This window comes from Nyctibius grandis, chromosome 4, assembly GCF_013368605.1.
Source record: "Nyctibius grandis isolate bNycGra1 chromosome 4, bNycGra1.pri, whole genome shotgun sequence".
Classification (NCBI taxonomy): domain Eukaryota; kingdom Metazoa; phylum Chordata; class Aves; order Nyctibiiformes; family Nyctibiidae; genus Nyctibius; species Nyctibius grandis.
Window position 1 is genome coordinate 88,864,413 of NC_090661.1, and position 17,005 is coordinate 88,881,417.

A 17,005-nucleotide genomic window follows, 5' to 3' on the forward strand; every position below is an offset into this window, starting at 1 on the left:
GGGCTGTGCTCCAACATCTGGAGAGTGCTTAATGCCTGTGCAGCCAGGCAGGGCTCAGCACCAGGCAGCCCTGAGCTTTGGCGGGGGGAAGAAAAAAAAAGCAGCGTCATTTCTATGCCTACTTACGGCGTTACGTGATCTTTTTATCACCACTGACAGTGGGCCGTATGGGAGAAAGAGCAGAGATCTCTCTCCATTTGGGTTCAGGCTGGGCACAGAGACAGAAGATCATGCCTGCTTAATCTTTAGCTGAGGAAAACTGCCAGTGGAAGAAAAGTCCTGGGGGCTGGCAATCAGAGGTGCTGAGGGTCAAGTACTGCCTCACTTGGTGGAGACTGACGAGCATTTGCATGGCATTCAGCGACATGAACGTGGGGTGCAAAGGAGCTGGAGGAGTCTAGGGAATAAGTTAATTCTTTAGCCACTACAGAACCTGCAATTATGCCTGGAGCTGATGGAGGTAACCAAGTGTGCAGAAAAGGGAACTTGTTCAGATACCTCACCGCTCTGAGCAAATGGCAGGCGTGTTTTATTTTAATTACATTGAATTCTTTATCTGGATTTGTGATGTTGTGGTTTGGTTTTGTTTTTTTTGAAGTCTGTACCCTTGGAGTGCTATTTGGAAGGTTATTGCTTTGCTTGGCTCCCTTCTGGATTATGCTTATTTTGTACCTTTCCTTGTAGAAAACATTTCAGCAAAATGCTGCTTGGTAGCATTAGAGTTCACACAGATGGATGCTCTGGTATGGGATACAGCAATGAAATCACGTATCTACAACACCCAGAGTCCTGAAAGGTGCTCATGATACTGAGGTAAAATTCAGGCAAAAGTCATGTTTAGAGGTAAGGAAATAACATGCCTTGGAAAAAAATTACTAATCTCAGGTTGCAGGTGGGATGCAAACAATTATCATTATGCCTCTGCCTACAGACAAGAGATTTCTACAGCTGTTTATTGGGATGTTCCATTACAGTGAGAAAATTGTTCATGCTTTGCTGCTAATGCTGCTACTTTCAGAGTGTGGCTGCTGAAAAGATACCACAGACAGACAATACCCATCACAACAGGAAGTCTGAAAATCTTAGAAATGATGCAGTCACCCATCCTTTGTTCCTATGACAGTAAACACCCAACAAAGCCGTTAGTGGCTGCCTCTGGGCAAGATCTCAGAGTAAGGGTGGCAATAATTAAGTGGATGTGCTGTGCAACTGTCAGCAGCAGTTTCAGTTTTCAAGCATGTTAGCATCATAGCTATACTGTGCAGCTATTTTTACATTATAGCATCTGTTTTTATTCATTTTTCTAGTGTTAAAATATTTTTTGTTCAACAGACATGCTCAGTGCTGTCATAACCTGAGCCAACTACTCTCTCCAATAAGAAGAAAAGTCTCCCGGCTGTCATGCTCTGCTGTTTCTAATAACTTCGAGCCATGAGTTCTGGGGCCTTTTTGAATAAAGCTGTATAAAATGCATTCTTACCTCCTACTGTCTGGTATGTGCACTAGACTATTTTTTTAAGCTGCATTCTTGGAGATATTGGCAAGCACGCTGTGCCTCTAACAGGCGCTCACAAAATGTGAGCGTAACAAGCTTCCAAATTTCACAGTTAGGCTCAGCAGATTTACACATGAGCATGATGAGAGGGAGCACAAAGCTCCAGGTCAGCATTAGGTTTCCAATGGACCTGCCTGCAGGGAGATCTTCAAAACAAATTCTCTTGGCACTTTCAGGTTCCATTTTCTCTAGGTAGGTGGGAAGACATCATTTGTCTACAGTTAGAGATTTCCAGAGGGGCATTGCTTCTTTTCACTTGGGCTAACTTCTGAAAACAACTCTAGGATTTGGGGTCATTTGTAAGGTCGGGTAAAAACTTTGTATAGTTCTGGCACCTGGGATCACATTTCACTTGAAACCAGAGTGGTTAGAAGATGATCCTGTTCAGAACTTGAATGTTTTGCATATTTGCATGTGTGACATGGGGCGCAAGGATGGATTTGGAACATTGACTCAGTATCACCTCAGGGCTGGAGAACGACCTCTGGAACTCCAGATCTGGCATGCAGATGCAGAGCAGTTTGTCACCTTACCTTCTTGCAGCATGAAGATAGTTGGTGTGGTTGCCTGCACAGAGGTATTGTCACCCTGGATGACCCATAATGTACTTCTAAACATCTCCTAGAGTATTTGTGTATAAGGAGAAGAGAAATTAGTACCTGTGTGAACAGTCAGACAATCAGTGCTTTTGAGTTTGGAGCATCAGTGTGGGTAGAAATGGATTTCATATCATAGTGGGAATGGGTATGTTCCCTAGAGTTCTGAGGCTATTTGTTAGTTCCAAGTGTTGAATTTACAACTAGATTATAAATCTGGAAAATACTTTTGCTGATACCCTTTCTAAAGCTTCATGTTGTAAGATGGTGTTTTATTAAACAATACCAAAACACGCTGAGCCTAAGTTGTGAAGTGAAATTTCCACCATGGGATATTTGAAGGAGAATTCAAAGCAGGAACATATAAAAGAACAGCATCATGCTAGCCACTAACAAATGCAGGTATATGTATATTGGTTCTGAAAGCTCAAATGCTGTATTGGTTGTGAATTATTTCCATCAGCCATAAGAGGCATTTTTTACAGAATTCTACTGCTAACCATGTATTTTAAGCCACAAAAGTCTTAATTTGTTAGATAGGTCATACCAAATATTTCAGTAATGGTTAAGGAATCAGACTGGTACAAGTTTTGCAGCATGTGATTTTTAACCATATTATGGCAATTCTGCAAATACAGGCTATTCAGAATTTACTGGTCTTGTGAGAAATGGCATCAAAAACCTCCAAAGATTTCTTAAATACCCTGTGGAGTGCAGATCGTATTTTCTATATAGCATTGCCGAGGTGCAGGACAGCATTGCTTGAACTGACTGCCATGTACTGAAATGTTAGTGTTAGACTGCCTAAATGCATTACCAACAATGAGGATATTGTAAATTGTTATAAACATTGTAAAAAACTGAAGAACAAAGTATTCTAGGACAAAATGTCATAGGAGTTAAAGCTTTGGGTTCCACAAGGTTACGCTGTTTATATATTAGCAGTCTGTTCTTTCAACTTCTCATGGATTATTAAGCCAAATGCAGAGCTATGGAAGTTGATGTTTGCCCCATGCAGATGCTTTTGCTATACGGTTGCTCAGTCACCTGCAGGTATCTCAGGGACAGGCTAACCATAAGCTGCATCTTCAAGTCCTTCATCACCACCTGGCACAGGGCAGTCCATGGAGATGTGGCACGGCCCATGAGAGCAGATCTGCAGGACGCCAGGGCTGAGCTCTGCCTCTAAGAAATCCTGCAAGAGGACATGGAGCAGGAGATGGGAGCAGGGATGGGCAAAGGCAGATGCTTCATAGTGGAAAGGGACTGCAGGAACGTGCCTGAAGACCTTTGGGTTATGAGGTGAGATGGTCTACTGGAATACTAACATCCTTTTTCTGCTCTAGTCACAGGTACCAAACCAAAGATGTCCTGGACAAGAAAGATTCTACTCATCCTGGGATTCCTCTCTACTTTGGCTGTAATTGCTTTAATTGCTGTAGCAGTGACCCAAAACAAGCCACTTCCGAAGAATATTAAGGTATTACAAGCTGGGACTGTTACAGGAAAACAAGCCAAGCTGGGGGGTCAGAGATGCATAGTGCTCCAGGACATGTTGCTGCCCTTGCTGGGTCTGGCTAACCTCACTTTCTGGCTCCATGCATCTCAACATCTTGTTTTACATCTTCATGGTAAAAACAGACATGGCTTCACAGGGGATCATCTCCTAAGTAATCAGTCCCAGTTTTGCTGCTTCTCTGCTCTTGAATCCTTTGATGGGAACTTTGCACTGAAGCACTACTGAGAAGAGTAATGACACAGTGTGTTCCCTCAGCTGCCAGATAGTCTGTTCCTTTCTGGTCCCCCCACATGCAGAAACCAGCGGACGCTGTGTCTGGTTCGGTGCCTCAGGTGCAATGATGGCTCTGTTTTGCCCACAGTACGGGATTGTGCTGGATGCGGGGTCGTCCCACACTAACCTGTATGTGTACGAGTGGCCAGCAGAGAAGGAGAACGACACTGGGGTGGTGCAGCAGGTGGAGGTGTGTAAAGTCGAAGGTAAGAGGAGAAAAAGGAGCTGTGGAAGGGGCATGGGATGAAGAAGAGACAATGCAACCAAAAGGTGGGGGAGGAGAAATCTGGAGGAGGAGGTCAATAGTGAAAACAGTGTTTGTTACATCTGTGAGCTAACATATATCCCACCACTTCCCATGGGGAACTGTATGTGCCTGACCTTCCTGCGAGGAAAGCTGTACCCACTTTTTCCTTTGTTTTTAGGATGCTTGGAAATAAGTGCTTTTTGGAAAGAACTACACCAAAGAAAGTACTTAAATAAATAAAACATCTGCATGCACCCTTGCTGAAGTGCCGATGAATGTCAGGCAGCGAGGGGGGAGAGCACGGTTTGCTCTTTTTCAAGGCTTCTGTGCAAGCTAGGCACTGGGCTTGCGGGCCAAGGTTGCTCAGCTTCTGCACGTCATGGTTTATTTTTTATTCTATTTAATTGCTGTGTAGATATGGTATGGTTTAGGAAGGCACAAATGAAGCCCAAGGATGCACATGACAAGGAACAGAGTAGACCATCAAGGATCTCTGCGCTCTGGGGAGAGGAGAGGTGTTGTCAGAGCCTGCCTGGGGTCTTTTCAGGCCTGTCTGCAGCACAGAGGAGAGCAACACTGTTACCGAGCTGCTGCGATAGCTGCTTGGTGCTGGAGCGTACCACACCATGAGCAGCACGCTGAGCATGTGGCAACCTGGACCAAACGCAGAGCGGGCTTCGCTGCTGCCCGTGCAGGCGCTGGGGCAGTCCATTCACCAGGGCACACATGGTGGGGAGGGACAATGGATTTTTCTTTGGGTTAGCATGGAAGGGGATAGTTGCAAGACACTCAGTGCTGTAGTGTGAGCATAAAATACACCAATGACAGCACCTTCCCCCGGAGATCCCAGCGTAGTGAAGGGTCAGTGATTTTCAGGTGCAGATCCAGGGTACACCCAGGCAGAAGCAGAGATGAGTCTGCAGATGTCCAGGACATACCAAGCAAATGATCTGTCTCACTGCAGCCCTCATCACTAGTTCATAGCCTGCTTTGCAGAGAGCAGGTGGCAGATGCTGGGCGCTGTGGCTGTCCCCACATGCATCAGGCTTAGTTTGTGCTGCAGGATTTCTAAAACTCCTTAAAAATGGGGTGGTGGAATCTGATGTTGCTGCCTGTGATAGTGATAGCTTAACACAACTGCTTGTGACAGCACTCTGGGGTTATGCTTGGAGTTTGAGCAATGAAGTGTCCTTATTTCTTGCAGGCCCTGGGATCTCAGGTTATTCCCATGCCACAGAGAAGGCAGGTCCCTCTCTGGCACAGTGCCTACGACAAGCAGAAGAGGTGATTCCCTCAAAGCAGCACCAAGAGACACCCGTCTACCTCGGAGCAACTGCCGGCATGCGGCTTCTCAGGTAGTGCAGGGCTTGTCCCCTTCTCCTGCAGCACTGTGCCTGGGACCACCATGGATCCTCAGTGGGGGGCCTCTTGGGCAAAGTCCTCGGAAATGCTGCCAGTTCACACTTTGCCCAGATACCCTCTTCTGCTGCTGGCCTCTCTGAGCCCCGAGTCTCCTTGGGCTCTTTCCCTGCTGGCACAGCAGGTCCATTTCCACTCACTCCAACCTTCCATCATCTCCAGCACCCACATGCAGTGCAGAGACACCAGGAGGGTAGCAGTGCCCAAGCTGATGCTCAGGGAGTGCTCAGACATCCCCCACAGTCTGGTACTAGACCTGACCCAGGATTTTTGAGCCAAATCATGTTGCAATTCCCCACATACCTTGACTCAGCCCAAGACCGTCAGAGCTAGGTTAACTCTATAATCATATCCTTCTTTAATTCCAATTTGTGATTTTCATGGGGGTGCCCCAGACCTCCTGCCTGGCTGGGACAAAGAACTGATCTGATGTATGTATTGCCTGGGAAATCTCCCTGGGGATACCAGAGGGCATGGATTTCTTCTGTAATGATGATGGCAAAGAGTGAGAGGAATCTTCACAGTGCAATCCCTACCAGGGCACGTGCTCCAGGAGAACAAGACAGCTCTGGTTTCTGCTCCGGGTACCACTCTCAGCTGCAGGGTCTGTAAGTGTCGGAGCTGGTGGCAGCTGTGCTGCCAAGGTGTGACAGAGAGGGACGTGGCCAGTTAGAGCTGGATGTACCCATATGAATGACTGTTCTGTTATAATTAACACTTGGTGGGGAGTTGCAGCCTGCCTACTGAGAATAAAGCCCATAGGCTGTGCAGAGCTGTCAGCCAGAGTCACTCCATCCTTTCTTCCATTCATCCAGCTTGGAGAATAAAAGTGTGGCTGACAAAGTCTTGTCATCAGTAGAGAAGACGCTACGCTCAGCTCCCTTCAGCTTCCAGGGTGCCAGAATCATCAGTGGTCAGGAAGAAGGAGCCTATGGATGGATCACCATTAACTACCTGCTGGGCAATTTCAAGCAGGTACTGTCTCACTGGCAAGTCCATATTTGAATCATCGGCTTGCAGCACTTTGTAAATCATGCCTTGCAGGAGGCTGTCACAGGTGCTATCTTCCCTGGTAAGCCATTTACCAGAGACCAGGAAGCTGCACATCTTGCCTCAGCAATTACTGTGAGTACATCCTGATACCAATAAGCATCAGGATATACCACTGTAGTCAGGCTTAAAGCACTGAAATAAAACACTAGCAACTTCAATAACTTCGCTTGGGTACAGCTCCTCCTCGCTTCCTGATCTAAAATATTTCTATGCCTGCAAAGTTTGACAATGATTCTTTACTCAAGCTTATAAATCATCTGGGAGCTGAAACAGTAAGTTGACTATTTTTTCTCATAACAATTGTATTAGATTTCATGTTCTTAGTCCTCCTCCAAACACTCAGACATGATCCATCGGCTTTTCCGAGCCTGCATCTTTCTTGTGTCTTTTTCCAGCTTTCATCTCGCAATCCCCTCCAGGTCTTCCTGCCTTTCCTGTGTTCTGTGCTTCTGCTTCTCTCCTCACAGGTCTTTATCTTTTTTGCTCCCAAATAAATCTTCTCCATGTCTGATGTATCTGTTTTACTTTGATTTTTTTTTTCTGAAGTCTGGCTGGACAAAACTTCTGCATTCCCTGAAATCCATAAGTGAGACATCAGGAGCACTAGACCTTGGAGGCGCCTCAACACAGATTACCTTTGTACCAAAGGAACTCTCTTCTGAGTCCACAGAGAATCTGCTCTACTTCCGTCTCTATGGCAAGGATTACCTAGTGTACACGCACAGCTTTCTCTGCTATGGGAAGGACCAGGCTCTGCAACAGAAACTGGCCAGGGACCTACAGGCAAGTACATCTGTAATTGCAGGTGGAGGTCCTGGACCCTCCCAACTTTGACATATTGGTGCTGTAAAAGTTGCTATGTCCCAGCTAAATGTCTCATCCCTTAGCCTGAGTTTGGGAAATGTCATTATCCTCTATAAAGACTGGGAAGATGCCCAAAGAGATGACAGTCAACTTTTTCAAAAGCACTACAAATTTGAAGTGCCTTGATTCTTGGGCATGGGATAGCAGGAGCAGTGTGCTTAACTGAAGTACTTGGGGGAAGTGATGTTTCACCATCTCTGAGAATCCCACATCAACAGCAGCTTCACAAAATGTGGCTGAAAGTAATTTGCCCAGGGTCCTACAGGGAGGCCATGGCAGTGCCAGCATCTCCCAAATCACAGTCAATGCCTTAAACCATCCTCATCACTTTGACCCAATGCGTGTATCTTGGTGTGATGTACTGTGACAAGTGCCTTGTGGCCACCCTTCCTTGTGGCTCTTTCCCAGGGTGTTACTCTAGGGTGAAGTGTAACAGCTTGGGTTGATCTTGCTTTCAGACCATGGAAAACAGCAGCCTCCTTGATCCGTGCTTTCACCAGGGGTATCAGAGGACTATAAATATAAGTGACCTCTTCAAAAGCCCTTGTACATCAGCCAAGAAAAAGCAATTCCCTTTCAGCCAGCTGTACATACAGGGAAAGGGGGATTATCAAAAGTGCCGAAGAAACATCCAGAAACTCTTTAACAAAACCAATTGTCCTTACTCCAGTTGCTCCTTCAATGGGATATACCTACCTCCATTACAAGGAGATTTTGGGGTAAGTCTTCACATTCTTCAACTCTCTAAAACCCAGAATATCAGAACAGCACGAAGTCAGAGTAATGCTAGAGTGTATTCTCCATGGTTGGGGCAGGAAATGATTTACAAGACGGCTTTTTGGACATGTAACTACAAAAGTAGTGCTGCATTTGCTGTGAGGACAGCATGTATAAGAGCTACCCCAGTAAATACTGGCCTACCAGTACTGCACTGTTCCCATTCTATCCCATCTCCTCTAGGCATCTCCTCAGGGTGCTCCATTTACTGATTCATTTTTCAAGCAGTCCTTCCTGACGGCCAGCAACAGAGGCAGGAGAGCCTGCTGCAGGCCGTGCATGATACACTGCTCCTGCAAACCTTGTCTCCTGAGGTCAATGGTGGCACAACACCTGAAATTCATCCCCAAGCATGTGAGCACTGCTGAAACCTATCAGTCAGCTCACCTGTCTGTTTCCAGACGTGATGAGGAGACAGTGCATGCTCTGAACACGTTATGTGTGACACCACACTGAACTTCAGTCACAGAGCTGCAAGACTTCAGTGGCTGTGAGGCTTTTCTGGAGGAACTGTTAATACTCCCTTGCCCTGTTCATAAAGTGCACCCTACCTATTAGCTATTGGCCATGGTCAGAGATGGGTTTTCTGGACTTTGGATTATATGCTGGAGCTGTATACAGTCCTTTCAGACCACCACCTCTGCTGTTTGTGGCGATATTGGCTGCACACTCACCTCATTCAGTTGCCAAAATGAATCACGGTTGTGATGGCAAGCAGTGTTCACCGTGTGCCACTCTGGCACCAGTGCGTAGAGGAGAGGGATGTACTGAAGTTCTTCAGGATAGTGTGGTCAGTGAAGTTCCTAACTCCAGCTTCCTTTTGGGGTCTTTAGCTGTCATCAGCTCTGAGGGGTGTGTCTCAAAATGACATTGCTCTTGAACATAGATCTACTTTTGTGTGTGTGATGTTTCTTCTTATATTTCTCTATCTGTGAATAAAACCATTTTCTTTTGTGGGTTTTCCACTGTCCTGCTCATGCTGAGGCCCAGTCAGGTTAAAATATTCTTTCTCCTTCAGGCTTTTTCTGCTTTCTACTTTGTGATGAACTTTTTGAACCTGACGAGTGAACAAAGCCCTGTTGCCCTGGACAAAGTGGCCAGCACCATTGAGAGCTTCTGTGCCCAGCCTTGGCATGAGGTGAGCAGTGCTTGTGGCAGGAGGCTGGGGCTGCCGAGTGGTAAGAGCTGCTGATATTTTTCTGTAGGATAAATGGTTGGGGATAACTTTCAAGGCAAGAGGGGAAAGATCCTCCCCGGCACCTGCAGTGGATGCTCAGGCACAAGCTGGAGCAGTGGGAAGCTGTGTTTAACAGCCTGGTGACCTCTTCCTTCCCTAGGTGAAGACTGCGTATCACCAAATAAAAGAAAAGTACCTGAGCGAATATTGCTTCTCTGGAGCCTACATCATTTCTCTCCTGGAAAATGGCTATGAATTCACTGAAAAGAACTGGCAAAGGATCCACTTCCTTGGAAAGGTGTGTTTTGTGGCAGGGAGGGCTCTACCCCAGCAGCTAACCACAACCTTTGCTGCACAGCATGGCCCTTCTTCCCCTGAGGTGCCACTACCCTGACAGCGCTGCAAGCAGCCCCTGCACCTCCCAGCACTGATTCTGCTCCTCTCCCCATTTCAGATCGGCAGCAGCGATGCGGGCTGGACCCTGGGCTACATGCTGAACCTGACCAACATGATCCCTGCAGAGGAGCCCGCTGTGCCCCCTCTTTCCCACGGCAGCTACGTGGGGCTGATGGTGCTGTGCTCCCTTGTGCTGGTGTCCATGCTCCTGTTTGCCTGGCTTCTCTTCCACAAGCCCAAGTGCCTGCAGAAGGGGATTGTTTAGGAAGAGCCTTGAGGGGAGAGGGGCCATGTCACCCTGGCAGCTCAGGGCTAGGAGACCACGACGGAGCAGCCTGTACTGCAGAGCTCCTCTCACTGAAGTTATTGACTATGTACAACAAGGGCATTTATTTTTTCTGACTCACACTTGCACTGACAGACGTTGGGACATCAGGCTCGCCACCTCTCTCTGCCAAGGACAGACAAGCGGGTGTCCCCTCCTTGAATGGGTTGTACTTTCATTCAGTGAAACTCTGCTGCTTGTTGGTTTTTGCCTTGTGCACAGCATTATAAAGACAAAAGCGGCAGCAATCTTTGGGAGCCAGTGCTCCTGCAAGAGTAATCTCAGGGTCACACATCCCACTTGAGCTCTTGGGAGCAATCACACACAGGGTGATCCTGCTCCTCCTCCACTGAAGCCGTTCCCAAGAGCCCTTCCCGCACCAGCACACCTCTGCTCATCTCCCCACACCCTGAGCCCTCGCAGCCCTACAGCTGGGTACGGCCGCCTGCGCCCAGCTGACCCCCAAAGGCTGGCCAGGCTCCCAAATGCCACTCTGGGAAAAGAAGGGATGAGGACGAAGAAATTGAGTGTGCTGGTGGTCATCAGCCCTTAGATGGGCTCTGGTGGCTGTCTGGTTGTTTCGCAGGTGGCAAGAAGCCTCTTTCCCACATCTTCCTGATGTTGTTGCTGGACCAAAGCTGGCTCACTGAGCCTTTCCCATGTCCCTAGGGTACATCAAGACATGAGTTCCCAGCCAGGCATTGCTGATTTTTGTAGGAACAGCTCATACTGGCTGAAGATCCTTGACCAGTAGCAAGTTATGCCTACAGGGACTTTGGTGTGATCAGCATGCCTACAGGTATACACCCACTAAGGCAATCCAGGGTCACTGTGCTGATCATACAGCAGCCTCCAATCTAGGGAAAAATGTTTATTAGGTCATGTTCCTTTATAAATAAATGGCTGGCAGCAGTTAACCAGAATGAGCACGCACAGATTGAACCACTCTTTCCACCAGCAAAATCAGTGAAAATTTGCCTTTCCTCCCCTTGTAGCTTAAGCTTATCCCATGACCATAAGACCCAGGGCTTGTGAGTGCACATACTGCAGCCCATCTTCTAGCACACAACTAGGGCAGTGCCACTGATGAGGTTTATGAATCACTTTCTTCCATTTTCCATTCCTTGGTCCAAAAAAGAGAGAGGTAAGTCAGAAATCCATTTTTATAAAACCACTTAGAAACCACTGGTGCCTGTCTACCTCCCACAAAATCTTGGAAATCTCTTCTAATGGCCTGTACGTGCTGGAGGCCAAAAAAAAAAAAGCAGATATTGTGGAAAGAAAGGTGTGGCAAACACACACCTTCACCTGTTTCCCCAAGCAAAGCTGTAGAAGGCATGGAGGGGACCAGGATGTGCAACCCCAATAAAGCCTTCTCCCTTAGGCAAGCACAGACACAGAGCTCAACGTTTTCATGCTCCTCCAGCCTGTCCGTCTGCACAGTGCAGGCTGGAAAAGGTCCCCCAGTTATTTCTACATCATGCCTGGAAGTAGGAACCATAACATATGGAAGGACCTAAAGGTAAGGGAAAAAGCTACCCTGTCTTGTGGTAAGATCTTTGGGCAGTTCATTGTTCTTCCAAAAATCTGTGTCTTATTTTTCCTCTGAATTAGCTGGCTTCAGCTTCTGTTGGATCTTGTTCTGCCCATTTCAGAAAGACTAAGTAACTCTGCTATCAAAATCCCTTTTCTCCTGTTGGTGCTTGCAAGTCATCATTGTATCATATTAAATAGATTGACCTTCAGTCTGTAAAGTGCTCTGTGCTGATCTCACTTGTAGCTCTTGACTACACTTCTTTGAAAATTTTTACATCTTTCTGAAATTTGGACACCAAAGTTTTCAGCAGCAAGTGGTAGTAGAGTGGCTAATAGTGTATATAAAAGTAATACCCTCTGGTTTTAATCTCTACTCTATGTTCCCCATTCGTATATCTCAGGGCCAAGACTGTTCACTTAAGAGAAAGTTTTGGGGCTATGTTGTCCAGTTGAACTATTGCAACTTGGCTTTTCTTTCCAGTCGCTGCATTCCAGAACAGCTGCTATCTCACACCGTACATCACTGTTTCTTAACATGAGCTGCTTTGCCTTCCACGTGGCTCCACTGAAACACGTACTATTCAAAGAATATTCCCCCAAGCAAATGATCCAGATCAACCCACAAATTACACTTCCCCACACTGTTTGTCCATTGACCAGTTTTATCTGTAAATACATTGAGGTGTTGGAATTCATCTAGAGATGGAGTCTTCCTTCTGTTGTTCTTAGCAAAGATGGTAGATGAGAGATTAACAGTAGTTTTTGGTCACGGCTGGAAGGCATGCAGGAGTGTGTGATCAGAGCTGCTTCAGCTCCCCAGTCAGCCCCACTTGCAACACACCCATCCTGTGCCACCTTCCTTGCATATGGTGTCTTCCTAGCAGAGCAGGTGTCCTGGAGAAGCTTCCCCACGTAAGCTGGTGCATCCTTCTTCCCCATAAACAGTTTGGAAACCTGCAGAATGGTAATTCCTCTCCTGAGACCTCCTTGGGGATGTGGCAGCTGCTTAGTTGTGTCCGTGATGCTGGAACTGGCAGATCCATTGGGACATTTCAGAAATTGATGCAGAAACTCCATGTGGAAGCTGGTGTGGAGAGAAAGCCTGTTCCAGTCTGCTCTTCTGGTCCCTGCTAAGGGTTTATGCCAAAGGAAAAGGTCAAATACAGAACCTGGGAGAAGAGCTTTAGCGATGTTTTGTATCTTTATTGCAAGTCCCATAGTATTAATTTGTTAGCTCTTGATTCTGGAGTCAGGTGATCAGCTAGTATCTTTGCTTACTCCATTCTCCCTTCCTTCTCTTGTTTTTTAGTTTGGGTTTTGTTTTTTTAAAGCTGAAAATGTGACTTGAGTGAAACCTAAAGGCCCCAAATGAAGATAAATACAAAATATGTTACATTATTTTTAAACCTTATGACTTTTAGACCACATTTATGAGTCAATCTCTCAAGAACTAGAATTTCTAAGGTAACACCAAATGTGCCATTTAAAAATCACTTGAGCAGGATGAGGCTCCAGCAGTTGGTTGACTGAAGGCATCCTACCATGGTAAGACCCTTGCATATCACTGGCTGTACTTGAACCTTCCCAGAAAAGCATATGATTTTTTCCTCCCCATTTCTCCTGTTATTGCAGGACTTTATCCATGGAGGCTACTCAAAATCCTTAGTCAAAGAGTTCAAGTTCAATGAACATTCATTTCTTTACTCCTGTGCTGAATCTGACCCAGCTGTATTCAGCTCAAATGTACGTTCCGGAGCCCTCCAACACATACATGAAGACCTTTAATGATAGTGTGGGGAATTTCCAAATATACCAGTAATAATAACATCTCTTGTTAATGCAGTTGATCTGCTTCACTGATAATTATCTGTGCCTTATTTCTAATTTGATAGCTTCTGGCTTTAATTTCCAGCCACTGGCTCTTGTACAGTTTTGCTCTTCTGAGTTAAAGCATCTTTTGACACCACATGTTCTTGTCTTGCAAATATTTATTCACTGATCAGCTCTGTTGGGCTGCTGAGACTCCAGACCCTGGTCTCTCCTGTTTTGCCACAGGAAGCCCTGAGATGTGCTGCAGCGAGGTGGGATGAGTGTCTCTGGTTTCGGTTCAAATGTTGAGTGGTCCATTTTTGGGAAGGTTCCTTGCAGGGGGATTTGGTAGCTTTGCAGGGTGCAGGAACAGTCTGGTCTCTCTGGGACTGATTACTTCCATGAGCTCTCTCATGTTCACCCAAGTGTCAGGTCTGAGGCAAAACTATCACGGAGGCTGAGATTTTCGGGTGTCAGAAAAGAAAGCCTGGGTGCCTGCAGCACGCTCACCTCTTGCAGAAAACAACCAGTCCCCACCACAGGCGCTACGTACCCTTCGCTCTCCTCTCTGACACAGACAGCTCTCCTCCACACGCAGGCTACAGCTGATTTCTCTGGCCCTACAGCAAAGCACAGTGGAGTCTCCACTTGGAAGAAAGCTCTCGGAAGTGGGGCCATCACCTCTGTGGTGAGAGGCTGATTTGCAATGTTGGTGCTGGCCAGGGCTCCCTAGCTTCTCCAAGAGCAGCTCTCAGCTGGACACGTGCCCCCTCCTCATCCATCCCAATTCTTACCGTGCTCTGTGCCAGGGGGGACGCGCAGGCTCTGCGGGACTGCTGGCTGCGTCATGGGGCTCAACAGCCTGTTCAGGAGGGGCTGGGGGGGACACAGCAAGGACAACAGTCCCTGCCACCCAAGCCATGTGCTTTCTTATTGCGGCTCAGCCCTGATGAAATGGATCTTTCTTTGATGCATGCATAAATCTCTGTATCCTTATCACAATAAAGGCTTCTGAACTGATGCCGGAAAAGTTCGGCATCGGATTCATTCCAGTGGAATGAATCTTCTGGCACTAAACATGGTAAAGTCCTGAGATGGGACTTCCTCTCTTGCCAGTTCCCTGCTGTTCTCCTGGGTTCTGAAGTTCCCAGTGGATGGGCAGCATCCCTTCCTGTGAGGGAAAGGCACTGTGGTCCTTCCCAGGCTCTGGGCACCTCACACAGGTGGCCTTGCTCACAAGAAGGCTGTGACTGCCCAAACCCCATCTTTCCTTTCTTTAGCTTCACCCTGACCTCCCCAAAGCAGCTTGTTCTCCCCCATCGTGCACTGGATGACTGCAGTCCTCTGTCCTCATTTTCCCCCTCCCTCCCCCAGGCAGCACCACTGGCATCATGCTGGCACTGCAACCCTCCCAAAACAGGTGAAGAACGGGGGGCCTGTGCCCCTTGTTTGCGGGGCCGTGCAGCTGTATGCCTCTGCATGCAGCCACAGCTGTAGCTATGCCAAGGCAAACATACTTGTCATGGCTCATCAGTTTTCTTTCAGTGCACACTCTCCCTAGTTCGCTCATTCTTATGGCTCTTAGCTTGAACTTCCCTCAGATTTTCCAGTCTTCCTCTGGTAACGATATGGCCAGCATGAAAACAAAAGCACCAGGTGGAATCTTTCTACCGCCAGCTCCGGAGGGATCAGCTCCTTGCTGCCTGTGACCCTCAGCCACGGAGCGATGTGGGGGGACGGGGCTTGCATTCACATTCCTCTCACTCTCGCCGCTGTGGCATGGTGTGTTCCAGCTCACCCTCTTTCTCCCACTGCCTCTAGGTCTCTCCATCTCTGAACATCTGGGGGGCGGGTGGATGATCCATCCCAGATGTATTAGCTGCATTTTCCAAATTAAGTCTTTGTTTACTTCCTGCACTGTTTCTAAGAGCTAATGTCCTATATTGTTTGTTTCTGCTTTCATCAGTGTTGTTTTTTAATATGTCCAAACTTATTATTGGCTTAAAGCTTCATTAGCATGTTGTTTTCCAAGAATGTAATAAGAGCCACACTGGGTCAGATCAGACAGGCAGCGCATTGGCACTCGTCTCCAGCTGCGTGGTGGGCAAGGATTTAGATGGACAGCTAAGGAAAGGGTATGATCCTTCTCTTCTGGGAGCCATCAAGGGCTTAGGAAATTTGTGATAAAGCGGTTGCTTCTGGATCTGCATAATTAATAGTGGTGGATGCCCCAGTTCTCTGTGAATTCATCCTATCTTCTTTTGCACTCATTTAACATCCAGCTTTGACGAGGTAATTTCATTGTGCCTTGTGTGCAAAACTATTTCCTTTTGTTTGATTTAAACCTGCTGCCTGATAACAGGCTGCCTCCATCCCTATGCTACCGATAACGCTGACTAATTCTCCCGACCTAGTAGTGCGTGAGATACGTTCTCTGCCCACCCCAGATTTTGCTCATGGCTCCTTTTTAGGATCTAACGGTCTGGCATTTCTTTTTTTTCTGTTGTTTCTCACATTAGTGCAGCTTGTCTCCATAGGAAAGTGAGTGCTTTACTATTGCGTCCCTTGGCAGCACAGCAGCTCCAACCTCCCATTGCTGTTGCAGGCCACTGGAAACAGCCTGGGAAGGGAAAGTGGAGGGGGGAGACAGACCAAATATGGGGTTTGTGCTATTTTACTATAGCCCTGCCTAGCACTCTCTGGCTGCCAAGTAACACTGGCTAGCACTGGAAACCTGCCCACCTTCTTCGCATTGCCTTGGTTGCTGAAAGCTGGGGAGAGAGCAGCTCCATGGGAACCCAGCAGCCCTGGGAGCCGCGATGTGAAGGAGGCGAGGGCATTTCCCACTGCTGTGTGAGCTGCCAGCTCTGCAAAGTACCACCAGACATGGCTTGCTGTAGAGATACAAGCTGCCCTACCATACCCATGCTCGCCATGCCCTGCCACCACCTCAGCTACTTTTCCTTGGTTTCCTACAAGTGCTGGGAGAAGCTGGCACATCCAACACTCTTTCTTGTTACCTGATTAAAGACAGGTGCAATGCCATTCCCACTCCTGGAATGGGTGTTGCTCTGAGGCTGACTCACAAGTGAGGATGTGGTGGGATGGAGCTTAACTGGGAGAAGGTATTAATTTGGTTACTGCTATCTTTATATATGTATAATATTCTTTTATTTTTCTGGTCATGTCTTCAAAAGATATTTGTTCAAAAACAGGACTTTTACAACCCTTTTTTTTTAAAAAAAAACGTACGTCACGCTCTTGTTAGCAAAGGGAGACTTTCTCCTGACATGTCCAGGCGTGACAGTAAATCTTTTGGCTGTTTGTACTCACATTTGGGCTCTGTGTCAGGGATGTCCTAATAAAGATCTCTGTCAGAGCCGCTAAGCTGCTGGAGTTTTAGCCCCACAGGGCAAGGCTGCAAAGCCAGGCAGCCTCCTGCAGCTGCGTCCATCCACA

General features: G+C 47.2%; 1 protein-coding gene across 1 annotated transcript; it reads left to right on the top strand.

The window, feature by feature from the left end:
- The first annotated feature begins 1,976 nt into the window (after positions 1–1,976).
- Positions 1,977–10,141, top strand: ENTPD1 (ectonucleoside triphosphate diphosphohydrolase 1). The gene is made up of 10 exons (XM_068397442.1): positions 1,977–2,112; positions 3,498–3,631; positions 4,032–4,149; positions 5,395–5,545; positions 6,425–6,584; positions 7,209–7,445; positions 7,985–8,245; positions 9,322–9,441; positions 9,641–9,778; positions 9,935–10,141. The coding sequence occupies exons 1-10, from the start codon at positions 1,977–1,979 to the stop codon at positions 10,139–10,141; spliced, it is 1,662 nt and encodes a 553-aa protein (XP_068253543.1).
- Positions 10,142–17,005: the final 6,864 nt, after the last annotated feature.

Bases quoted from the DNA above. Each gene is read 5' to 3' on its own strand.
- ENTPD1 (XM_068397442.1), top strand. From the start codon at position 1,977: ATGGGGCGCAAGGATGGATTTGGAACATTGACTCAGTATCACCTCAGG. The intron at 9,442-9,640 runs GTGAGCAGTGCT...TTCCTTCCCTAG, and splicing joins GTGCCCAGCCTTGGCATGAG to GTGAAGACTGCGTATCACCA. The intron at 9,779-9,934 runs GTGTGTTTTGTG...TCCCCATTTCAG, and splicing joins GGATCCACTTCCTTGGAAAG to ATCGGCAGCAGCGATGCGGG.